The sequence below is a fragment of the Pygoscelis adeliae genome, unplaced genomic scaffold, assembly GCF_000699105.1.
Source record: "Pygoscelis adeliae isolate BGI_AS28 unplaced genomic scaffold, ASM69910v1 Scaffold108, whole genome shotgun sequence".
NCBI classification, from domain to species: domain Eukaryota; kingdom Metazoa; phylum Chordata; class Aves; order Sphenisciformes; family Spheniscidae; genus Pygoscelis; species Pygoscelis adeliae.
In genome coordinates this window covers 8,887,456-8,911,499 of record NW_008825498.1, presented here as the reverse complement: position 1 = coordinate 8,911,499, position 24,044 = coordinate 8,887,456, and the positions used below count along the sequence as shown (strand labels likewise).

Genomic DNA, 24,044 nt, shown 5'->3' with positions numbered 1-24,044 from the left:
AGTGTATCTCTGATCACCTAAAAATGTTCTAATGTTTAAAAAAAATCACAGCCAACCAATACCTTCTATATTAGCTTGATCAAACTATTGGTAATTTTTTTGCACGTTGTTTAACTGCAGAGAAGTTCTTTGCCTAACTAATGAATTTGGGAGGTTTAAGTGGTGTGGAGAAGATATGTGCCCCCAGAGAAGAGGTGAAAACTTGCTTATTTTAATTTTACATGGTAGCAACATAAGACGTGGCTGAAATGTAAAAGATGGAGTAAAGCCTGACTAAAATATACCTGAAACCTCTTTAAGATGATCAGCAGATCAAACTGTCTTGAAAATGTTGGTTTGTAGAAAACAGAACGTGAGAACAATACTTGTACCTATCTACCTTTATTTACATAAAGGTAATGTAAAAATGCTATGAACTAGAGTTTACCAGTAAACAGTTTTACTAGTAAGTCACCTTTGGCCCAAAATTGTATATCAGAAAAAGACAGGATCTAGGCTGCTAAAATATGTGTAGGCATCGGACCTTTAAAGCTATCCAAGGACACATTTGTAATTTGTCTTGTGTAGAATTGCAAATACGGTGATGGATAATAGAGGATAAATAGGATTAGTAATTTAGTCTGGGAAACAGAAAGGCTTTCTTTTTGTGGATATGATGACTGAAGTTAAATTGATGGAATCTGTATTTTTTTGATTAATTTTTATTAATTCCTTTAAAGATGGGAAAAACATGTCAGATTCCTTTAGTCTATGTGATAGCAAATCTGATACTTAAATATTTAGTATTTTAGAGCTCATTTTTGCTTGGCTAAATTTTAATTAACTTTGGACTACTGTCCTGAAGATACCAAACTACTGAGCCCCGTAGGGTGCCTCTTTGTAGTATAGTACTTCAACAAATAATGATTTTTTTTTCAGTTAAATAATCTGAAAAATAACAAAAATTTCACTTGCAGGTTTTTAGATGTTTCTCATATTTGATAAAGTTGGTCGGACAGCAACTTTATTGAAATTTTACTATTTGTTACTTTTTCCTTTGAGCATGGTTTAAAATATGAAACAAACTTTTTACTGATATCGTGAACTTATTTCATAAGTGGAATTATATGGAATAAGTTCATTAGCATTGAGTTTTAGTAGTTCCTTCTGAATGTCAACATTAAGCTGTTGTAATAACTAAAACAATTTTTGTCAGGTTTCTTCAGCTGTTTTTTGGGTATCAATCTGAAAAACACTTCTGTGTTCAAGTGCTATGGAGCGGTGAACCCCATCTCTTTAAATAATGTTGAAGTTTTTCATCCAGCACATTGTGATGATTGTACAGCTGGGAGGAGGAGAAATTTTCTGAAGTACAGTCCCGACCACCACAAAAAAAGTCATTTCAGTTGCTTTATTACAGATGCAGTGTTCCTTGGTATAGGGTACTTTTTATTCTAAATAAATGTATTATTCCCCAGGCTCATTTAGTGTAATTTATTTTAATATAGGTATCTTTCAGACCCTTAAAACGCTTTTAAGATTCAAAATGATGCCGCTGCCTAAATCCTAACTTAAACTAAAGAAACTCTAATAGAAGTCAGTTAGGTGTTTACAGCTTCAAAGATAGCTCAGTAGTTACAATTACTTAGATGATATTTATACTGTTTGTGTGGATTACACCGAGTCTTCTCCCTCGCAGGTGAATTGGCTGGGACTGGCTTGTGTTGAGGTATCTCAGGGCCAGAACCCTCCAGAGGAGGCTTGCTGCAGCTGTACTAGGCACTAGGGCATAGTGTTTATTTTTGTGCATGGATTGGGGTTTGGTGTGGTGTTTTTTTTTTTTCCATTCTGTGTGCCTGAAATGTTGTAGACTACCAGGGAAGTGTCTTCGGATGCAATATTGTCTTGGTGTTTCTAAAGCATACAGCACACAGAGGCATTTTAGGACTCAGGATTTTCTTGAATAATGTTGATGACTGTTCCAGGTGGAGGAGCCAGGCTTGGCGTAGTGTATATCCACACCGAGTGAAGCAAACTATCCTGTTAGCTCCTCTTGGAGACACAATAGCTGTTTCGTTCAGGAACAGCTCAGAGCCCATGAGGTGCAAGTGTGGATGGTAAGAGAACTCTTGTCCCAGCAAGTAAGAAAAGACTACAGCAAACTGTTCGGTGTAGGTACGCCTTCAAAAAGTCTACTCTGCCAACCTTGGAGCAAATCAGCTTTCACTGGGCATCGTGCTACCTTGGCTGGATTACTGACATGGTCCAAGGTAGTTAGACTGAAGCTAGATAAAATGTCTGCTTCACTTCAGCCAATGCTGTAATTGATGTGCAGAAAAACGGTCTGAATTTATAAACAAAAATGTTCGTGATCTGAACACCACAAAACAGTTTCTCTCCATAACTTACTGGTTTTCCTGGTATGAAGTCTTTCAAGCTGTACTGTTCTTACCTGATCATAGGGAAGAATGCAGGACCGTGGGTATCTGAATTCATGAAGTGACCTCCAAGAGTCTCGTAGCACCTCAGTAATACTTACTGATATAAGAACTCCTAACTACAAGAAAACGTATAGACTGGGGTGCAAAAAAAATTGCTTCCCTAGGAAACTGGGTGACTGTATGATGAGAAGGATAATCTTGCAGTTATCAAGGCAGGGTAAAGACTTCTAATTACATACTTCACGTGCTGCAAGATATGGACCCAAACCAAGCCTTTTTCTTCACAAGTCACCTCTGAGGGATGGGGGAGATAACTAGAGGGATTTTGAAAACGGTTTTCTTCGTAATTCAGACTTCAAGATATGCAACCTTTAGGGCTACAGTGACAGGTATCTGGTATTTTAAATTTATTCCTGTATTCTGTTGTGTCTAAAATAGCACACCTAGTTCTTTAAATACAAAATGGGTGTTAATTCAGCCAGACTTACTTAATTTTTAGGGGTGATACTTGACACCCAGCTTTTAGAAAACCAGCTGCTGGGATAGATTGTACGAACTGAAAGTGGCATAGAAAGATGTACATCAATCAAGTTGGGCACTTAAAGCAATTAATGGGAAAGAGGTGCATACAAAATCCTGCCTCCATCCTAGTGTCAAAGCCTTTATAATTCTGGAAGTCAGCACTTAAAACTCCTTGAATTGGAGCTGTCCCAGCTGTGCCAAAGCTGTTGCTTTGAATATAGTCCAGTGCAGTTTGCTGAGAGATTCTTAGTGGTGCCAGCAGTTTCATGTTATGTGTAGTCTGCAATTTATCTGATCAAGCATTAATACAAAAGATGTTGGAGCAGGCCCAGAATGCTCCAGAGTAGGTGAATCCTCTCCTTGCTGGGCTAAGGTAGTGAGCCTTCTCTCTTTATTTTTCTAGCTGGCCCTGTGAATCATGCCTAATAGGTACGCTAATACAGTAATAGTTGTAAAAGGGTGAAGGAGCATTACATGATTAGGACAGGAGGACAGGAGGACAGGTATGTGAGTTTAAATCCCTCCAGGCTGAGAAGGCAACTGAAATCAAGTCTTTTCTGGGCAGGTGCTTTACTCACTAGACTACAAGTAAGTTTGCATTCACTTTGTTGCCCAACTATGTTTTCAGTCCAAGTGTGATGGTGGTAGCATTTTGTCTGAACTCAGCAATTTCGGTATACTTCAAGTGTATTCTGAATATACCCGCTGGGACTTTGCCCTTTACAGTGCTTATGTAGAAGGACAGCCACTTCAAGTGAGTATAGGTGTGCAGGAGATTGAATGCTTCAATAGCTGAGCTATTCCTTGCTGAATTTTAGTTCCTTAAAGGAAAGTTGAGTATAGTTGACTCAAAATTAAGCAACCATACAATTGTTTTGATTTTAATTCTAGAGACGCTTCCTTGGGCTTACAGATTTATGTGTGTGTGTGTGTGTATGTGCATGTGCGCATGTCAAGTAGTTTTCCTTTAGCCAGACTATTCCTAACTGTTTAGAGAGTGTCTCTATCTGTTTTCTTTCAGTTAATAATGGGACTTGGCACTCAGGGAGCAGAGAAGAAGAGTGCAGCATCTATTGCCTGCTTCCTGGCAGCCAACGGAGCTGACCTCAGTATTCGTAATAAGAAGGGTCAGTCTCCTCTCGACCTCTGCCCTGATCCTAGTCTCTGCAAAGCATTGGCTAAATGTCACAAAGAAAAAGTCAGGTTTGTATAGTCATAAAATATACTATTTCCAAATTTCTGCTTTCTATAGATTAACTGATGTATTTAAAACATTGTGCCTTTATTAGCAATAGTGTTAAAACATACAAGATTTTTCTTGACTTTCAATTAATTCTTTATATTCTATGATACATTGAATGCTATTTACAAATACACTAGTTGAAACTTCCACAAGTCTTACAGGACTTTCATACATGTTAATATGGGAGGGAGGAGAATGGGAAGAGGCAGTGTGCAGGTCGAGATTGGTAGAACGTCAAACCATCCCAGAAAAGGGGTGGGGGGGAAATCACTGGAAGAATAATTAAGCATTGGGACAGGTTACCCAGGGAGGTTGTGAAATCTCTGTCCGTGCAAGTTTTGAAGACTGGAATGGGCAAAGCCCGGTATAACCTGATGTGAATTCAGTGTTGATCCTGCTTTGAGCGGGTGACCTCCTGAGTACCTGTCAACCTGAATGGTGGTATGATTCTGTAAAAGGAGAAGGTAGGTCTGATGTCTCAGAAGCACTTCTCTAGGAATTATGATTTCAGTGAAATGTCATGTTATCAAATGCCCGCAGTATGAGAAGTTTCAGCTTGCTACTTGTCCTAGTTGTGTTCCCACTGTTGGCTTACATGATTCTCATCCTTAATTCCTGTATGGAAATCAAAAATGTAATTTCAAAATGTCACGAAGAGAGACTGGTTTTGTTGATGCTGCCCTGGTGTGTAAGGTGCTTACTTTCTTCAGAGTCTGTCTGTCTGTGTCTGTCTCGGCCTCATCCCTGTGGCTGTTCTTTCTCACCACCTTTTATGGGCTTGTGAGGGCTGTAGGAATGAGCTGGTTAGGTTCAGCACGCGCTCCCTCTGCTGGGTGAGCAGCAGCATAGGACAAAGATCTGAGGTGAATTCACTGCGGGAGTTTGGGGGTTCTTTTACAAGTCTGTCATTTGCTAAGTATTGAAGTATATTCAAGATTAAGGTGTTAAGCTGTGCAGTTCTGAATCTAAAGGGTATGTCTCTATTAATAAAGTAAACTCTTGGGACGGGAGGGAAGGGTTTTTCATATTCATGAGATGCTGTTCTAACTTGTGTGGCCTGTTTCTGTACAATGTCTTAATCTGAGCATGCGACGTTGCACTTTGGTGTCAACAGTATGTTTGGGAAAATGCAGTTTGGATTGCTTTATCGTGATACACTGATGCCTGAATGCATAGGACTATATAGATAAGCAGCCAATTCATGTGCATTTTAAATTAAGAATTTTAAAAATTCTTAAAAGTAAGTTTGACTGCAAGGTTTCTTTGTAGTGGTCAGGTTGGTTCCCGAAGTCCATCTATGATCAACAATGATTCTGAAACCTTAGAAGAATGTATGGTGTGTTCAGACATGAAGAGAGATACTCTGTTTGGCCCATGTGGACACATTGCCACGTGTTCTCTGTGCTCACCACGGGTGAAAAAATGCCTCATCTGTAAAGAACAAGTTCAGTCTAGGACAAAGGTAAAAACTTCCAAAGTTTATTGGTTTTCTTTCTCTTTTTAATAGAAAAGTAAAAAAAGAGGTCAAGGAAAAGTGTAGTGTATTTTAAGCGGTATTTGCCTTACAGGTGTCTCACTGGATGGAATTAATTTTGCTTCGTAATGATATCTTGTCCCAACATTGTATGTTACTCTTTTCTGTTTGCCTGTACCCATGTTACCTGCCCCTTTTTCTCTCCCACCTTGCAATGTCTTTATTGTTCAGGTCCTCAAAGTTCCTAATACGGTCACCTGAGGATGCTTTATTTAAATAGATTCCCTGTCCTGCTTCCCCCCCCCCCCCCTTTTTTTTTTTTTCCATGTTAAGATAAATTGCTGCTTTTCCTGAATTATAATTTCCTTCAGTAATATTCAGTTCTTCTGAGTTCTTTTATTCCTTAGGGCTGCTTGGAAAGATGATTTGCCCATAAACTGAGTTAGTTAATATGCTCTTGTTTTTGAAGTTAATAATTATTTTCAGCTTTCACCTTCTCTTTCTTTGGAATCATGAATTTCATATGTTTTCTCCTTCAGAGTATCAACCAGTTGTGCCCTATTTTGGGGACCAAATCCCAGTAGGTCCTCAGGTTTCTCAAATAGTTGCTCCCAAGAATTTGTGACTGTATGGGTGCATCCCCGTTGCTTTTCTGTTTGAGTATTCTTCTATTCCCCATAATCACAAAGTCTTGTCCTTCTTTTGCTTTTTGGCTGGTTTAAAAAAAAAAAAAAAAAACAAAAAACAAACGCCACAACAAAAACCTCACGTTCCACACACAGGTTTTCTGATCTGTAGAAAACCCACTCTATTCGTTTTATCTTTTTCCAAACACATCTGACTAGTCCGCTTCTGTGGTATGGTTTTTTTTCTCTATCTCAAAGTAAATACAGGAATTGTAAATATGAATTTGTAGTTTTTACTATTTACTCTCTTATTCTTCTTATACTGTTCACTGTTCTGCAATGCATATTTTCAAAGGCCAAATGTTAACATCGTGTAAGCTCCTTTTCTCTAGACTTTCTTTGTAGTCAGTGAAAAGGTTCTGCCACTGGGTCATTCAGAGCAGCAAAGTAAGGCTTCTACTTCCACTCATCCATCTAAAGAAGCTAATCTATGGAAATCAGCTTTCCCAGGTGAAAGCTAACCTTTGTGGATAACCTTCCTTTGGTTTCTTTTGCTAAATCAGATTGAGAGAGTGGAATATCTGTTCAATTCTTCTATTATACTCTTCTATATATAAACTGCCGGTAATATCTGCAAGGCTAAGAAATGAATGAACCTGGACAACAGTTCTGTGAACTGGAAGAGGTGGTCCAGGCCAGTATGAATGGAGTGGTATGTGGTGTCTATGGTCACACTATATATACAGTTCATCACATTAAAGGGCTTGAGAAACCCTAACCCAGAATATTAAAACAGATTACTATAAAAGTCTCTTATAAGTGAATTTCATATGATCATAGAATAGTTTGGGTTGAAAGGGACCTTTATAGTTAGGCATCTAGTCCAACCCCCCTGCAACGAGCTGGGACATCTTCAACTAGATGAGGTTGCTCAGAGCCCCGTCCAGCATGACCTTGAATGTTTCCAGGGATGGGGCATCCACCACCTCTCTGGGCAACCTGTGCCAGTGCTTCACCACCCTCAGCGTAAAAAAAAGTCTTCCTTATATCTAGTCCAAATATACCCTCTTTTAGTTTAAAACCATTCCCCCTTGTCCTATCTCAAGAGGCCCTACTAAAAAGTCTGTCCCCATCTTCCTCATAAGCCCCCTTTAAGTACTGAAAGGCCACAATAAGGTCTCCCCAGAGACTTCTCTTCTCCAGGCTGAACAACCCCAATTTAAGTATATATGGTGGAAAAAAGGAGAAAAGAATAAAGAACCAGAAACATATACTGTCTTAGCTGCTTCTCTGTGCTTAGAAGTCACTGCGATAACTCATTTAAGTTGCATTTTGAGGTGCTGAATTAGTTAAAATAACACTAGATGGAGTTTCTTAAATTCCATATGCCTTGCCACAGAGAGTGTAAAAGCAATTAATGTAGAGAGCAGGAGATAAACTTTTCTCATATGTGTGTTTATTGTTCTTTACAGATTGAAGAATGTGTAGTATGTTCAGACAAAAAGGCAGCAGTGCTTTTCCAGCCTTGTGGTCATATGTGTGCCTGTGAGAGTAAGTAAACTTGATGGAAGTTCTTTTAAAAGTAATCTTGAAACAGAACATTTTTAATCAGATTCCTAAAAGCTCATTAGTAATCTGACTTCAGGTCCAATTTACTTGATAGTCAGAATTTGGGCATTATTTGGTGTGCTGGTAATGAAATACTTGGAGAACAAACTGGAGATTTTCAAAAATTCAGAAAGCAAGTGCTCTTCCATCTAAATTATTTAATTGTGAGTAGGCTTGCTCAGATTATAGAAGCCTGCTGTATATTGTTAAAACTTCTGAAGTAATTAGAATTAATTTTATTGCTTTGTTGCAGCTTTTTAGGATCATTCAGATATGCAAATGGTGTTTTAAAAGAATATTGTAAATAAATATTAATTATGCTTCATTACTAATCTACAGACTTGCACGAGGGCTATATTTTTCCCTAAAAGACACATCATATATCTTTGCAAAGAGCACCAGTTATGATTCACTCTGATTTATCTCATGTAGCAAAAAAAGACATAGGAGATCTGCAGATTTTTGTTTTGAGAATATGTGGATGAGAACGCAGCCATCACTTTGTCACCAGACATTTCAGGGCTTTGTTGAAGGGTCATTTGCCTAGAGAAGAGCAGTCCCTGTTGCTGAGGATCTACGTAAGAGGGAAGGTAATCATTCCCATAAGTAACTGCTTACTTGCTCTCCCTAAAGAAGTCTGGTTTCTCGCTCTGTTCTGGCTGAGACACCTGACATTGAATCACTGACTTTACAGGTATCCTGATCTGGCCTCTTTCAGTCCGCAGTTGAAAGATGATGAGAGAAGTTTTTTTGATTAGTTTCCCAGGAAGAGCACAGCAAAAAGATTGATTGCTGTGGTGAAGGATTTCAGCAGTGCAATACACATCACCAAGTCTAAGCTGTAACAAGGACAGCAAAAGGTTTAACAGATGTAAATGATTTCTTTCCAGATTGTTTTCTGGACATCTTGTTCAAGCAGGATGAGAGAGTGTCTTCAAATTTGTGTAGTTTATAGGACCCACTCTATTAATTCACAGTAACCTTCAACATTTATGAGACATAATCGTTTGCCTTTTGTAGAAGAAGTACAGCCTCCTTTCTAGGATTATATCAAAAGATACAGGTTTACTCTTTTAAGGGTAAGGAGCCACACCTGTTTGCCCTTGGAGCCTTAGGACAAAGTGAGGAGATCCTTTGTTCTAAAGGAAAAAGCAGGTAGTCAAGACATTCTTGGAAGTTCTGGTCTCAAATGTGTGTGATTTTACTTTTTTAACTTCTGTAATTCTTGTGGAATAGACATCCATTTGGAGAAAGAGGAACCTGCTCGCATGAAGTATGTTAAAAGAAGATAAACAGAATAGGTTTACTTTGAATCCCAAACAAGACGTTGTTTATAGGTGTGATTTGCAGAAAATCATGTGAAGATGAACACAAGTAGTTATTTGTATTATAAGCATCTATTGTGACATTGCTATATAGTTACTGTGAATAAACAAGCTCATGGATAGGAAAGAAGAAAAATTAAATAGCAGGATTCAGAGTTGATTTATTTCTCTGTCCTCTCAGATTGTGCAAGCTTGATGAAGAAATGTGTACAGTGTCGGGCGGTGGTTGAGCGAAGAGTGCCTTTCATAATGTGCTGCGGAGGGAAAGGTACAGAAGATACCACTGATGATATTTGTGAGTGATTCCAAAACCCATACTCTTTCACATTTCCCCCACCAACTTCTTATTCTCGTTCTTTTAAATGACCTAAATCTTTCCTCTCCTTTTTAAAGAAAAGTTTAATAAAAACAGTGTTAAGCCAGGTATCCATTTGCTGTTTGCACTACTTTCTACATCGGTAGCAGCAGATGCGATGGTAACACCAGTCATTATACTAAAAGATTGCTTCCAGCATCCAGAGTAGAAGCTGAAACACACATGACTTCTTGGCCACTTATTAATGTCCTATGAAGCAGAAGATTGTCTGTAATTGTGCAAATGAGCAGATAAACGTTTTGTTTTATTTTTTACTTCTGGAACTCTCTGACTGATAAAGGAATGGTAAATATTTTGCATCTAGGTACGAGCAACTTTCATGACAGGTTGTTCAGATTTACATCTGCTTTGACTAGTTTTTAAACTTTTTGTGACTTCTCTGAATAATTTCTATGAATTATTTGTATTTACTCTGTATGTGTATGTATGGTATGCAGTGTTTGAATTGAGTTTATGTGAATTGGAATATTAGGTCATTCTTGTCATGCTGTTCCTAAATAGATAAATATAAGAATAAACCTTAAAATCAGGTTTTTAGTACTCACACTGGAAATTTCAAATTTGTCATTTGAAATACTTCTCAATTTTTCTGTTTCTTATAGTAACATTGCTTCCCGGATCAGTCAAAACAGGAATATTAATCTGAGCTTGTTCAAATTTTGAACAAACTACTTCCAAGATGCTTGTGCAGTTTTGAACACCAAATAGAATCAGCTGTGTAGATAAAAAGTCTTTTCAGTGTGAAAGGATTTGGCTTTATTTTTCACATATGCAAAAAATTTACTGCAGGAACTTCACTGGCAAATAAGAACTCTGAGAACATTAAGGGGCTGCAGGCATTTTGAGCATCATTATTGAGGGAGTATTTCTCAAAGAAGCGTTGCCAGTAAACTCAAAGAAGTCCTTTATGAATTTAGCTGCAGTGATGTTGTAGTGAATTTAATTAATTATCAAATATGTTTGACTAGCATTATTTCAGATAATGGAAAAATTGTAGTTAGTACACTGGAAATAATTATTCCTGTTTCATTAGATTGATGCATAATCACATATCTTTATTTTCTCTAAATTACAGCAAGTGGAAACATTCCAGTTTTGCAGAAAGACAAAGACAACACCAATGTTAATGCGGATGTACAGAAGCTGCAGCAACAGTTACAAGACATCAAGGAACAGGTAAAAGTGCTGATAAAAATTTTATGGACCACTAAAATAATTGAAAAAGCAAATGCATCTTCTGTTATTTAAAACAAAATGACATGTTGAAGTGCTTCTGCTATTAAATTTTAGTTAAATAACCAATATTTTTGTGTGTGTGATGTGGCTTGTATGTCTTCTATGTACAGGTTTAAAAAGAAAAAATAAAAAATCAAGTGTCTGTGTTTGATAATCCATCTGTTAGAGCATCTGTGTTGGTGTGACTAAAAAAAGATGCTCTGCCCAGTCAGTATGTTCTCTGCCTGTTTAGCTGACCTGAGAGTATAGGTACAGCAAGAAGCTGTTTTCACAGAACAGTAATAAAAGTAGATATTCTTCACTGTTCTGTATCTACCTGAATCTTTACTTGTCTGTTCATGAACTGCCTTTAAACAATGGCTGGCAGTTACCTGTTGTATGAAGGCTAGAGTTTATGTACTCTTGAAAAAATTGTGTGGTTGCAAAATTAAAACCTTTGAAAGTACTGTACATGTAATTTGAATATTTGGAATGTAAATGATAAGGTTTGTCTTTTGTAATTATGCATAGTGTTTGCAGGAGGAAATTTATACAAATTGACTATAGATCGTATTGGTTATTCATTGGTTAAATTACATGCAATTTAGAAACCTAATGAAAACCAAAAATTAATGTTTCAGGTAACTGACAGTTACCTATTTAAATTTGTTATGTCTGTAAGTCTAGTTCCATTAAAAGCGCTTAAGTAGTTGTCTACATGCAGAACTTTCCTGTGTTAGATTACTAAATTGCTTCCTTGCTTTTCCATCTGAACAAAGAAAAACTTGGTTTTGAGATTTTTTGGCAGTAAAGGGCCTGGGATATCTGACTATTGTATGAACTTACTCTCTTAAAACCCTGATAATGTGATTTTTGGCTTCCCTATGTATAACACAATTGGAAGAAACTTTTCATAGATACAGGAAACAGAGAAGCGTTCTCACCGTATTGCCTTTTGCTCTTGTGGGGGTAGAGCAGTCAGTAATACTTCAGTGATCACATCACATCTAGTCCTGGTAGTTGTTGCTCTCAGCTGTTCAAGTGCATGAAAGCTAAGACTGAAGTGTTTAGATTGCCGGTTTTAGGGCCCATATCTCTAAATGCCTTAAATTTGGGAGCTGATAAGCTGTCAAGTTTTAACCTCAGTGGCATGTCTGTGAAGAGCTGTTCCTGTCGTATGGAGACTTGGCCAACATCCCAGTAATAGAAATTCAAATATCCAATTCAGAACAGATTCCTTCGTAGTTTTTGTCTGTAAAAGAACATGCAGATTAAAAATTGTCATTTGAAAAATGCATGTCTGTCTTGATGATACCGTCTGGAGTTTCTAGGTATCTCTGGCATCTTACATCTACTGTTTAGCTTCTGTTTTACTTTTTAACATTGGATGAAAAGAATAAGGTTACTGCTTTGACAATTAAAATGATATATGCAAAACATGCAGATGAATGCTTAAATGCAAGTAATCGATTTTCTTCAGATGTATTTTTTTCTTTTCTAGTTACTTTATTTTAGGAGTTTATAAAAGATTGGAGTTCTATTTGGGTATGCTAATACTCATGTATAGGGACGTGAAAGGAAACCTACTTTGTTACAGTTTTTATTCTTGATTAGATGTGATCCTTAGGTGCTCTTTTATTCATATCAATTTTGTCTTACCTTTGGGATTTGCTAGCCAGAAGCTTTCTAGTATCAGAAAGTTATGCTGTATTAGGGAGAAGAGAATAATTATACGTGTCACTTTCGACTTGTATTTTCTGGTTTTCATATTTGCAGTAGTAAGAAAGAGCTAATACTGGAATGCTTTGAGAATTTAAGTGCACTCTTTTGCTTTGAAATGCCCCTTTGTCCAATAATTTATTTTAAATCAGTATAAAACTGAAGATTGTTCAATGCCTCTGACTAGAAAGAAGGAGGTGGTTCTGGTCGTTCTTGTGTGCATCTTGGCTTGAGAGTCTTTCAGGTTTTCCTTAGTGTTTTTTCTGGTTACACAACTTGCCCTGTCACAAGACTGTCATACTTGTGAGTAGCAAGTTGGATTTGATTAAAATTAGTCATCTCATCTTTTAAATTTGTGCTTGAAATGATGCACAGCATTCCACTATAATTGTGTATTCTTTTGATTTGTGCTTTAACAGTTCAGTCTTCATGTTACATTGATATTTTTGTACTTAAAATTAATTTGTTCTCTTTCAGCAGGTATATTCCTATGTTTCAACTCATACCTTCAATGATAATCTAATATGTTAGTGCAGCAAGCTTTTAAAACCATTTCTGGTGCCAAGCAGAAGGGATGCTGATGTCAACAGAATCTCCCACATCTGATGACCACACCATTCTTCAGGGATTCCCTGAATGTGAACCCTTTTGACTGTAATTGCAATACCTTCACTCCATTTCATACATAATCACCATCATCTGTCTAATATCTTATGTATGTTCCTTCACCATACTTACATCACTTTCTCCTTAAAAATAAATTTATTTTGTCACTGTGCACCTGTATATTGTTGGAAAAACTGTTTTTAGTAATGAGGAATTGATATTTCAAGCAGTTCAAAACACCTTGTTAGTGGTAAAAATTGATTTGGATTGCAAACCCAGTTATACTTAAGGTACAATGAGCACTTTTTCAGACTACTTTTACTTATCCAAAGAAGTAATTCTCACATAGAACAGGTGTAGTGCCTTTTTATACCATTTGCTTTCCTTTGAAAGACAGGAGTCAAATGTTTCATGCAGATAAAAAAAAGCAGAGTGTGGTTTCATGCATAGAACATTCTAACAAACTAATAGTACAATAGAAACAGATACTGCTTATTTCCTGCTGCTGTGGCACAAATTAGGTATAAGGCATGCAGTGAACTGTCTTGCACTGTAAAAGTACATATAAGCTGGTGGTTAAGTAATGAATGCTCCTTGAAAGTTGGATAAAACTCAGATCTTTGGGCTTGTATCCCACTGGGAAACTGCTGAACTACTCGAGAAAATCCTTGTCAGAATAGAATTGCGTAGCAAACAGGAAGTTTGGTTGTTCCTGCCAGCTGAATTCTACTGTTTGAAGTAACTTAAATGTTAAAATAGTATCATGTTAAGAAACTAAACAGCTGATGTATTTTAAATACTCTGCATTTGTACTAAACAGGAGAAATTGGGCAATTTGCTAATACTGCATGCAATTGCAGAAAAGATCCTAACATTTTCATTTTATAGATTTCTGTGCTTCGCTGAATGAAATAATCAAAAGTAATGGTGTTTGAACAGATTTTAATTTTTTTATTATTTCTGAGTCCCTTGATGGATGTTTTCATTTTCAAATGATGGTGTGGCATTTGGAGAGAAACAGACCCTTGTAACTTCAGTAATTCTGACATTATATTTAGGCACAAAAGCAAATAACTAAGCTAAAAACCTAGAATAAAGGCTACAAGTTTTTTCTCCAAAGATAAAATTCGGGTTTGCTTTGTCAGTCCTTTGTCAAAGGACATCATGTCAATACTCTCAGGTTATAGACACTTGTTACAGGACAGCTATATATTCATTGGAAATAGCTGTTTCATTGATATTTGAAGACTGTAGGTTACTGGAGGAAGAATGCTCTAATTGTCCCATTGGGATGTGAAGGTGATGACTTGGTGTGAATGGAAAAATGAGCAGGACTGACTGACAGACAGTTGGTCTTTTGCAAAGTTTTACTTTGAGTGTTTGGTTTTAGTACCATGGAAATTCTGACAAAGCTGGAGCACAGCATTTTTGGGAAGAGTGAAGGGTTTGGTTTTTTTAAACATAAATTGACATAAGGTTTTATCTGGAAGTTTTACATTCCTGCTAGCCCATTATACTGGTATGCTGGAGATTAAAATAGGCATTTGGCCAGATTCCATGCCAATTTAAACTCTGTATAAGCAGACTGATGGTCAATTTTTTTGGTCTTCAACTAAACTGTCTACCCTAGGAAGTAATACCTATTGATTCCATAGAAGGTATGCTTTAAGGTTATAGTGAATAGGGTTCCTGCTATGGATTCTCTCTCTCATGAGATGAACAAACTGAAGTAAACCCCCAATGATGAGTATGGAAACAAGTCACAGGTGCAAGGTGGTGATAAAATGAATTTGCATTTGAAATATGAGCCCTGTCAGTATTTCATATTATATGAGATCTGCATTTATGTTAGATATGAGTAGTGTGTCTCAGATCTGAGGACGTCTTAGATTTGATTTGTTGGACTATAGAATGGTCTTAACAATTATCATCTGTTATAACATCTATTCATTTACTAACCTTTGATAAACTGTTATAAATGAAGTCCTAATATGGCTGCAATATGTTTATGGTGAAGGAACATGCCTTACCAAAACTTCAATTTCTGCATGTGACAAAAGGTGAAGGACATTGTTCCTTAGTGGCTTGGTACAAGATGAACTTTGCTGTTGAAGAACTTTAGGAGATCTTTTTTGGGCATTGGCTGTCACTTTAATGTTCAGCAATTAAAACTGATTTTAAAAGTTTGCTGTGCTACTGTTATGACTGAAGGTCACAGATTTATTAACTTGTTCTTCATTTGAAACTTGAGGTGTTTTTAGTTGAAAATCTAGATAACTTCCATGAACAAAGGCTGGAACTACTAGTTTTGAATCTTTACATATAATATTGATTATGGAGCATTTTTATTACTTCTGCATGTGTTCAGTGCTTGGTGTTTAAAGGTAAGTATATGAATGGCTAGGTAGCCTGAGAAGAAATTGGTAAATCATTACCCAAGCATTGCACACACAAAGCTGTTTGTGTTGTTTGTTCCCTGGAAGATTACATGACATAAAGGGGAATGTTGCTGAAAAATGTCTTAATGTTGCAAACCTGGGTAATGATATTGAAAATGTGATGTCAACCTACTACTGGATTGTCTTACTTAAAGGGATCATATCTGGAAAACAGCTATATAGTTTTTGTGTCATGATGGGGTAGGAAAAGCCCAAATATTTTAAGTCAATGTGAAGTAAAAATGTGATTTAAAAAAAACCATTTAGTTTTCAGGTTAGTGGCTGGGTTATGCTATGGCAATGATCTGCTATGCTTAAGATGGCATATTTATTGTTAAATTTCAATAATTTATATATTGCATATTCAATACTGTATCACTACTGCTATTGACTATGTAATCTGTCAAAATCTTTTACAGACTATGTGTCCTGTCTGTTTGGACCGTCTGAAGAATATGATCTTTCTCTGTGGCCATGGAACGTGTCAACTTTGTGGAGACCGAATGAGTGAATGCCCTATATGCCGCAAGGCAATTGAACGAAGGATCCTTCTGTATTAAGTAGTGGAACCAGTGTCTTTTACTAGCTTATGAAATAGTAAGGACATTTTGATGATTTAAATCTCCGTAAGCTTGAAAGGCAGTAAAGGGTTCTAATGAAAACATTTCTAATACTGTAGCACAGGTTCATTACATGGTAATTGTTTAAAGACTGTGAACACACCAATTAAGAGAACAGTATTTGAACAGTCAGCTCTTAGCTTTACTCTTAAAAAACATCTAAGCCTGGAGCTAATTTAAAGCAGTCTCTTTTTCATTTCCTTTCTGTCTTCTTCCCCTTAAAGTTTAAAGGGACAATCTTATTTTGGTTTCATTCATGTTTTTTAATGTATGTATCGTGTCAAGTGATGTAAGGGGTGGGTTTTTTTATATTGTCAGTTAATATCAAATATAAATATTTAGGATTTTTTGTTTTATGCTTTTCTGGATAATGTTGAAATTTCCTGTGACAGTTGTGATTCACAATAATTTCTGTCTTGAAATATACAATAATGCAAAATCAATATAAAGTGTATACACAGTAGTAATACATATACAATTCCCATAAGATCAGGCCTCAAAATACAATGTTAAGGTAATTCTAACTTTATCATGCCCTTTGTTGCTGAGGATGGGTTGGGAAGGAAACAGTAAAAAGAAAAATCTAGTTTAGAAACACTGTGTTCCCAAAACTGCACTTTAGTCTAACGGGTTCAAGCTAACTTAAATAGTGAACTTCTTAATTCTGCTAGCCACATAATTTTGTATGGAATTGCATTTAACTTGACAGGAAAGGAAAACATTCACACAATGGGTCAGTTATCCATTTCAGATGAGTGAATTTGATCAGTTGTGGAGGAACATACATATATGTGGGGCCATTTAAAAATTCTGGGTCTATGAGTTAGGAGTAAGTAGGGATTTTGCAAGGTTTCCTCTCTTAAATTAGTTTTATTGTCTCCAGGCAAACAGTGTCAACAGCAAAAGAGAAGATTTAATATTGCTTATTCATCTAAGTTGGGTGTTAACACCAGAACTTATCTGTGAACATTACTGGGTAATACTGCAAATGAAGATACTGCTGACAGAACAGTGAATTTTGTGAGCCATGCCTAGGTGAGTTGAAGTTGGCTGAAGGAGTTAGCTGTCACTGATGCGACAAAGAGGTGTTCCTGACCCCAAAAATGCTACTGTCAGGAACTGCAAACTGTTAACTTTTTGATAATAAGTACATCCTTCCATCTTTTTGGATGGAAGAGTATGCTGATTCAAGGATCTCTTGTAGTTAAAAGGAACATGTGCTTACTCCTAAGTGATTTAGCAGTTTTCTGAGTGCATAGTTTATGTAGCCCTTTGCCATTGTGCAGGCTTCATTTGGATGTGCTCTTGCAGAACAAGAAATCCATGCTGGAGTCACTTAGGTGCCTTACTTGCAGCTAAGATTAATTTCTCATTTGATTCTCATTGCATAAGTCAAAAATGTGGAAAAAGGGATAGTTCAGGGGAAGATCCAAGTAAGGATAAAGGCATAAAATTGTGATCTCTTCAGATAAATCGATCTCAGTCTTTTGAAGCTTATGTTGATATGCCTGAATTGTGCAAACATTGGCAAAAGTCTCAGATGAATGTTACTGGTGAACTGTAAAGATAGGTGAACTTTTAAATAGTAAGGTTTAAACACTGAATAGAGTTTTCCAGGAAACAACTACAGTGATATATTGGAAAAATGTATGTAGAGTGGCTTTTAACATAGCAAAGTGATGTCATACGCAAGCCTTTCTATAGCCATCTTTAATCCTGATCCAGAATTGCAAATGTTCATCATTCTTTTCAGAAGTTTTTCATTGGACACAATCCCAATCTGGAGTTAATATAGTACTCTGGTTTATTTTGTATACTAGTAGTCATCTGTTCTCCAATAATCTGTGTATCTGTCATCTTGGCCAAGTGAAATAGCCCTCCCTTTTCCTGCTTTTTGGGTCCCTATTCTGAAATATCAAAATTTCAAGGAGCTTTGGAAAGTTTTTGATATAAGGCTTTTTTTCAGCTCAGCATTTCACTATCTCCACTTAAGATCTGAGTGTTCACTGCAATTTTCATTTGGCCAATATGCATGTCACCAAGTCTGATTTTTTTTTTTGTAGCATGTTTGACTTTCTGTAGTAGGCTTCAGTTTCCTGTCAGTCTTCTTCTAAAAATAATTTTATAATTGTGCTGTTTGACAATCCATTCTGAGTTTTAGCCTGTAATGCATCAGATCTGTACCTTGGTTTCCTCTGGCTCTGGTAGACATATTTTGAATATTGTGTCGTATTTATTCTTCAAGGGGACCTCTGTAAACTGTTATCAGCACAAAGGCAGGGTGGATTTCTTCTTGATAATGCAGCTCAAAACTGAAACCTCAATATAGCAGTTGGCATTTTCCTAATTCTTTTTCACTGGAACAAGCCAGAATTACTTGAAAGTATTCCGACTTAGTATCGATTGAATAATTCAGCTGAGTAAAAACTGATTTAATGCATCCTGGGTGGGAAACTGGAGTTGAATGTTAAATACTCCTTGTCTGCAGGGGCACATATTGTAGCATAGATATGCAAGTGCTCTGTTAGGCTTGTACTTTTCAACAGAGAAGCTGTAAGTTACGTTATAACACTTAATAGTTGGATGCCATCGCAGTCCTATGGAAATAGAGACAATGGCTGAAGGTATTGCTATGGGAGCAGCTGTAGTCTTCTATACTGTAGTCACACCAGATGTATGTGACTGCATACAAGTTTGTATGTATGTATTGTACTCATTCGGCAATGTTGTGTGCCAGCTGAAATTAAAGTATGTCAACTTGGTGCCACGAGAAACAGCTGAATTAGAAAAACTAGGTAAGCTAACCAACATGCTTGAATTATTAATATAGGCCTCTTATTAACAGGTGAAAGAGCTGTATCTTTTATTGGGAAAGCTACACAGTGCTTGCCTTTCAAAAAACTTAATGAGGAAAAATGTTTGCAAATCCAATATCATTTATGGAAATAGATATTTAGATTCACACACTATCTTTGGATTCTGATATAGAAGGTGAACTAGTGTTGTTGAAGAAGCTAGTAAGTTCATTCACTCAGTTTAGTCTGGTATCATCTGTGCAATGTGCACAGAGTGCAAATGTTTAATTGGATAACACTTAAATAATCAAAAGATGAAAAACAGAAGCTCAGTTGGAAGCCAAAGGTGATCATAACAAGTAGGAGAGTTGAGTATATGTCATTGTGCCTCTGTCTTCAGCAAAAATGAAAGTGTAAATCTGAATATTATTATTATTATTATCATTATCGTCACTATTATTAGGGAGCAAAGTGAAAATGAGAGAAAAATAAGTAAGGCATTTATCTCTAATGTACTGTAAAATCATAAAATGTAAGAATTGAAAGCTTTGTTTATGATTATCCCCCAGTATTTAATAGCCGTTTTGAAACTAAATTGAATGAAATATCTCAGTTTGTTTCTTGAAACAATCAAGGCACCTAATAATATATATTGTTCAGGTGTGAGGTATGCTCAGATGTTTAAATAAAATACTTTTCATTTTTTTCCATTTAGTAAAATACATAAACGGTCACATCAGTACACAGTGATTTAAAGTATAAAGACAACCTAAGAGGCTAACAGAATATGCTAAATAGTTGTAGCTTGTTAACTTCTGTATAACTATGTTTGACTTTTTTCCCCCCAGACCTACTGTCTATCACTTACTATACCCCAAGCTCATATGGCACTTCTCAGAATTTGGGCTATTATTACCTACTTTCCATTTGTTGAAATACTGTGTACTTGTATGTTGGGGTTTGGAGGAATCCCTTTTTACTGAAAATTACACTGGCAGGAGAATAAACAAGTTACTTTGTAAATGTGAAAGTTTGATTAGGAGGTGGTGTTCTTAACTTGGACTGGGTGAGGATATAGCAGATTTGCACAAGTACTTGTGCCTTGTTAGCATAGTCTTACCATCGGTATTTTAGCTTCTTTTAAAGACGTGCAATGGTCTTTTAAAAATAATCTGGTTTAAGTACTATTTGTGTAGATATTTTCTAGAGATCAAGTTTTATGTATGCCTAATTATTTTTAGCAGTATTCATTGTAGTTTGTGTAAACACTAAATTGTTCGAAGAAGCTGCTTTCAGCTAGTGATCTAAGCTTCCTCTACAAAATTAAATGTCAGAAACTTAATTTTACTCTTCCAGTAGCAGCTGGTGAACCGAAGGGCCTATCTTGTTCTTTGTGCTGCATGGGTCAAGTTTTCACTTAAAAAAACCCGACAACACTACAGCCTAACTTTTAGCAGTGCTACCTCCTTTCTGTCAAAGTACTGAATTCTTCTCTAGTTGTTCTTTGTCTTTGGGAAGGGATGGGGAACACATCAGTTTTGTTTTGCTTCATCAGTTTTGATGTCTGAATACATTGCAAAGGTTTTTTACTGACTGTATAAATGACGTACAATACAAGTGTGTGATTTGCCACAATGTACATTGTATATCATTCTTGCACAAGTTGCTGGAATTTGTACTGTTGTCTCTTTATGCATTTCATAACTTGTTTGTGTTGACAAAGCAAAACTGTTATCCGCAGAAGTTTTGGTATGTGCCATGTCTATAGCTAAGCCTGTGGTAAATACGAAAGTTCTGACTCAGGGCTTTTTAACAACTTAAACACGTTCACAATATTCTTCAGCACATCTTGGAGAATACTAGAGATTTAATGACTGTACAGTGCCTTGATAGAACTATTGAATGGGCGGCAGCCATAGAGTCCTTACGGAATGCAAGTATCTTTTAAATCCAGTTAATGAGTTGATGTTAATATAATTGTAATACCCCTGCCATGGATTTATAAACTCGTATATACTTTCTGTAAAGGAAAATCAGCAAATTTAGGTATTGTTAAGCTTTCTGAAAGTTGTTTGATTGTTACGCCAGTCATGGGGGTCTGAAGGGCATAGTATTCAAATTTACAGAAGCAGCGTTTGTGGCAAAGAGAGCTGATAAAATGTTCTGTATGTGACATTTCAGCGTGAGGGGAGAGGTCATTGTATAAACAAACATGTAAAAATACCTGCTTTACTCTGGCCCAGTAAGTCTTTTATAAGAGAGGGAGAGAAATAATCGGCAACAAATCTGTATGTTTGCATGCCATTTCATAGTTACAAAAATTTAAGTCTCATTTTGAGCTTCTAGGAAATCCTTTTTGTCCCAAGCTTAGTGTCTTAGTGAATGCAAACTACACATATTAGAAAACAGGTTTTGCTGAACCACAGGAACATTTTTGCTTTTGTTAAAACCAACTTTGTATTTTCAGTAAATTGTAGATTTTGACATGACTGTTTATTGGAGAAGTTTAAGGTTGTCTGTGTGAATGTGGTGGATTTCTGTATGCAGACAGCATTGTATAATTGCTTGCATTAAAACTGCTCAGCAAGGTCTAAGCTTTTCAAAGGAAATGCTAATGTACTGTATGGTTAATAAAACTTATCTAATAAGATGTATCCTGACTTTTTAAAAAGCTTTGATTTAAAAGTGTAATTGGACTGAATTAATGCTGATTTTTGTGTACACATCATGGGGAAGGGAGCAGTGGCTCATTTGACTTCCTCCTTCTTAGTTGTAACAATGTTAGATGTCACCACGGAATTAGAAAATTGTATACCTGAACAAATGTTTGGTAACTCTGTTAGTTGTTGACATATAATGTTTAAAAGTGCACCAGACTTTATTTATTGAGGAAGTTTGCAATCCAAACTTCAAAAAATTCTGGTTCTTTATAACGTATCCCTGAAGACTGAGTTTGTAGCGACATCAGAAATACTACGTGCCTTTGAATCTCCCAGATATTCAAATATTGTTTAAGCAGGACAGTAGAAGTATGAAGGGTGGATTATGTTGTAACAACAAAAAGGTTGATTTTAAAATTTTTATCTATGGCATATGTGCAAATTTTTCTTTAAATATGCAGTTCCATAATACTGATTAGAGCTGCTGTTAAGTTTATGTTAGACTCTGGGTTTACTTAGAATTGAACGGCCTTTGCAGATCTGGTTACATGAATGTGATGACTTAAAAATCTCCTGCCAGATACAGTAACTCCCATATTCTGAGACAACAGTTGCTGCATCATAGTTTATACTTTTAGGATTCAATTTAATGAATGCATTCAAAAATACATATAAATGTAATGAAAGGCAACAAAAACAACCAGACTTTAATGGCTTAGTGTTTTAATTTATCATAGTGTACAGGTGAAAAATTGACAGAATAAAAAGTTTGTTGCTCTCTTTCTCAGTTTCTTTTCTTTTTTCAGGATTTCTTCAACTTTGGTTTATATGACAGGTCTATATGAAAACATAATATTTTCAGATATCTTTTCTTTAACTTTTTATTTGAAAACAATTGATGCAAATTGTCAAAATAATTTTTAAATAGCCTTATTCTATTTACAAAGAACAAGCAAAGGCTTGTTCTTTGCTTTGGGACTTACAAGCCGTTCACGTACTTCTCCATACCTGTTCATTGAAAGTGATGGGAACGGCGTTGGCATAGGTTTGAGACTTGGTCTCTGTGGTCTCTAGGGTTTCAGCCCCTAATGTAGGTCACAGTGGAAGCTGTTGTCTTTGCTCGTGTTTTAGATTTTTGAGAAGGCTGCTTCATACTGTACAATATAATTCATATAATACTTTATAATATAAATACTGTATAATATAATTTCTGTATAACGCACCTTGCTGTTCTAACTAATTCCAGCTTATCCAATATGCAGCCAGCTGTTGCGACAGGGATGATGAAACTCCATAGAGATTTCCTTTGGATTTGACATTTAGTTAAATGCAGAGGGTGGTTCTTCATGGGTGTACTCTGTTTTATTCAGGGAAGAAAAATTAGCAGCAGTATTTGAATGAAAAGTGATAGCCTTCCTTTTCAGACTTGGTTTTCCACAATACGGAAAGGTAATTTCAGTTAGTCAGAAACAGTATCGTTGAAGATCCTGTTCTTGTGCTTTGTGCAGCCCTGTTCAAATCAACAAAGTAGCATGCATTGGAAAGCTTTTACTTTAAAGAATAAAGCCTATCAACTGTTCTTGATGCTTATGAAAAGGTTTTGGCTGAAAATTACTTTAGGGATTCAAATACTTTGTTCCCTTTGCAGTAATGAGAGTGGTATGTCCAAGCTCTCCGGGAGATACAAAGTTGGTTGGTTTTTTTTCAAAAGCAATCTTTAGAGAGTGATGCTATGATGGATTGAAATAGTTTAAATTACATTAGAAATCAAGAACTGTGAGAGCTGATAATGTATACATTTTATTCTGTAACAATGCAAGACTTCAAGTTATAGGAAGTCTAGTGCAAAATCTATTTCTTACAGTTAGAATTTGTTGGGGCTTACTTGACTGCCCTGAAGAAGTTAATACAAAACTTAATTTCTGCAAAATTGCCTAAAATCAGGAAAATACACTTGTGAGACTAAACTGACCCCTTGCAACACTGTAACACCATTTCACTGAATTTTCCTTACAAATAAATCTGAGGGAGGTAAGTAGACAAATCTGAGCTGATTTCCCCAGTGATGCTTGTGCATCCTAAAATGTATGAGTATTTCTTCCACAAGGGGTCAGTAGCACCTTCCATTTGTGACAAGTTTTTTGTAATATAAGCACAAAGCAAACAAGGGATAAGGTTAATGATGATTGCATTAATATGTGGGTGGACCAGACCTCACTTGTCCCCTTCTTCAAGCAGGCTAAGTATAATTAGCTTATTTGCTGACTTCAGTAAGCACCATATTCTATCCTCTGACTCTCATGTGACATGAACATTGCTACTATTGATTAGGGCAAAGTTCCAGTGGAGTGTTTACCTTTAGCTCTAGTTGAAAGTATTCATTTAGTCTAGCTTTTT

The 24,044-nt window shown here is 36.3% G+C and overlaps 1 protein-coding gene across 1 annotated transcript in view; it reads left to right on the top strand.

Annotated features, from left to right (window-relative positions):
* The window catches only part of MIB1 (mindbomb E3 ubiquitin protein ligase 1), a 77,059-nt gene extending 55,420 nt beyond the window's left edge, over positions 1 to 21,639 (top strand). Inside the window, exons 16-21 of the mRNA XM_009331494.1 lie at positions 3,964 to 4,145; positions 5,455 to 5,647; positions 7,758 to 7,836; positions 9,400 to 9,513; positions 10,670 to 10,770; positions 15,992 to 21,639. Coding sequence (XP_009329769.1) covers positions 3,964 to 4,145; positions 5,455 to 5,647; positions 7,758 to 7,836; positions 9,400 to 9,513; positions 10,670 to 10,770; positions 15,992 to 16,132 — 810 coding nt within the window. The 3' untranslated portion in view covers positions 16,133 to 21,639. The remainder of the gene's footprint in view (positions 1 to 3,963; positions 4,146 to 5,454; positions 5,648 to 7,757; positions 7,837 to 9,399; positions 9,514 to 10,669; positions 10,771 to 15,991) is intronic.
* The last annotated feature ends 2,405 nt before the right edge of the window (positions 21,640 to 24,044 follow it).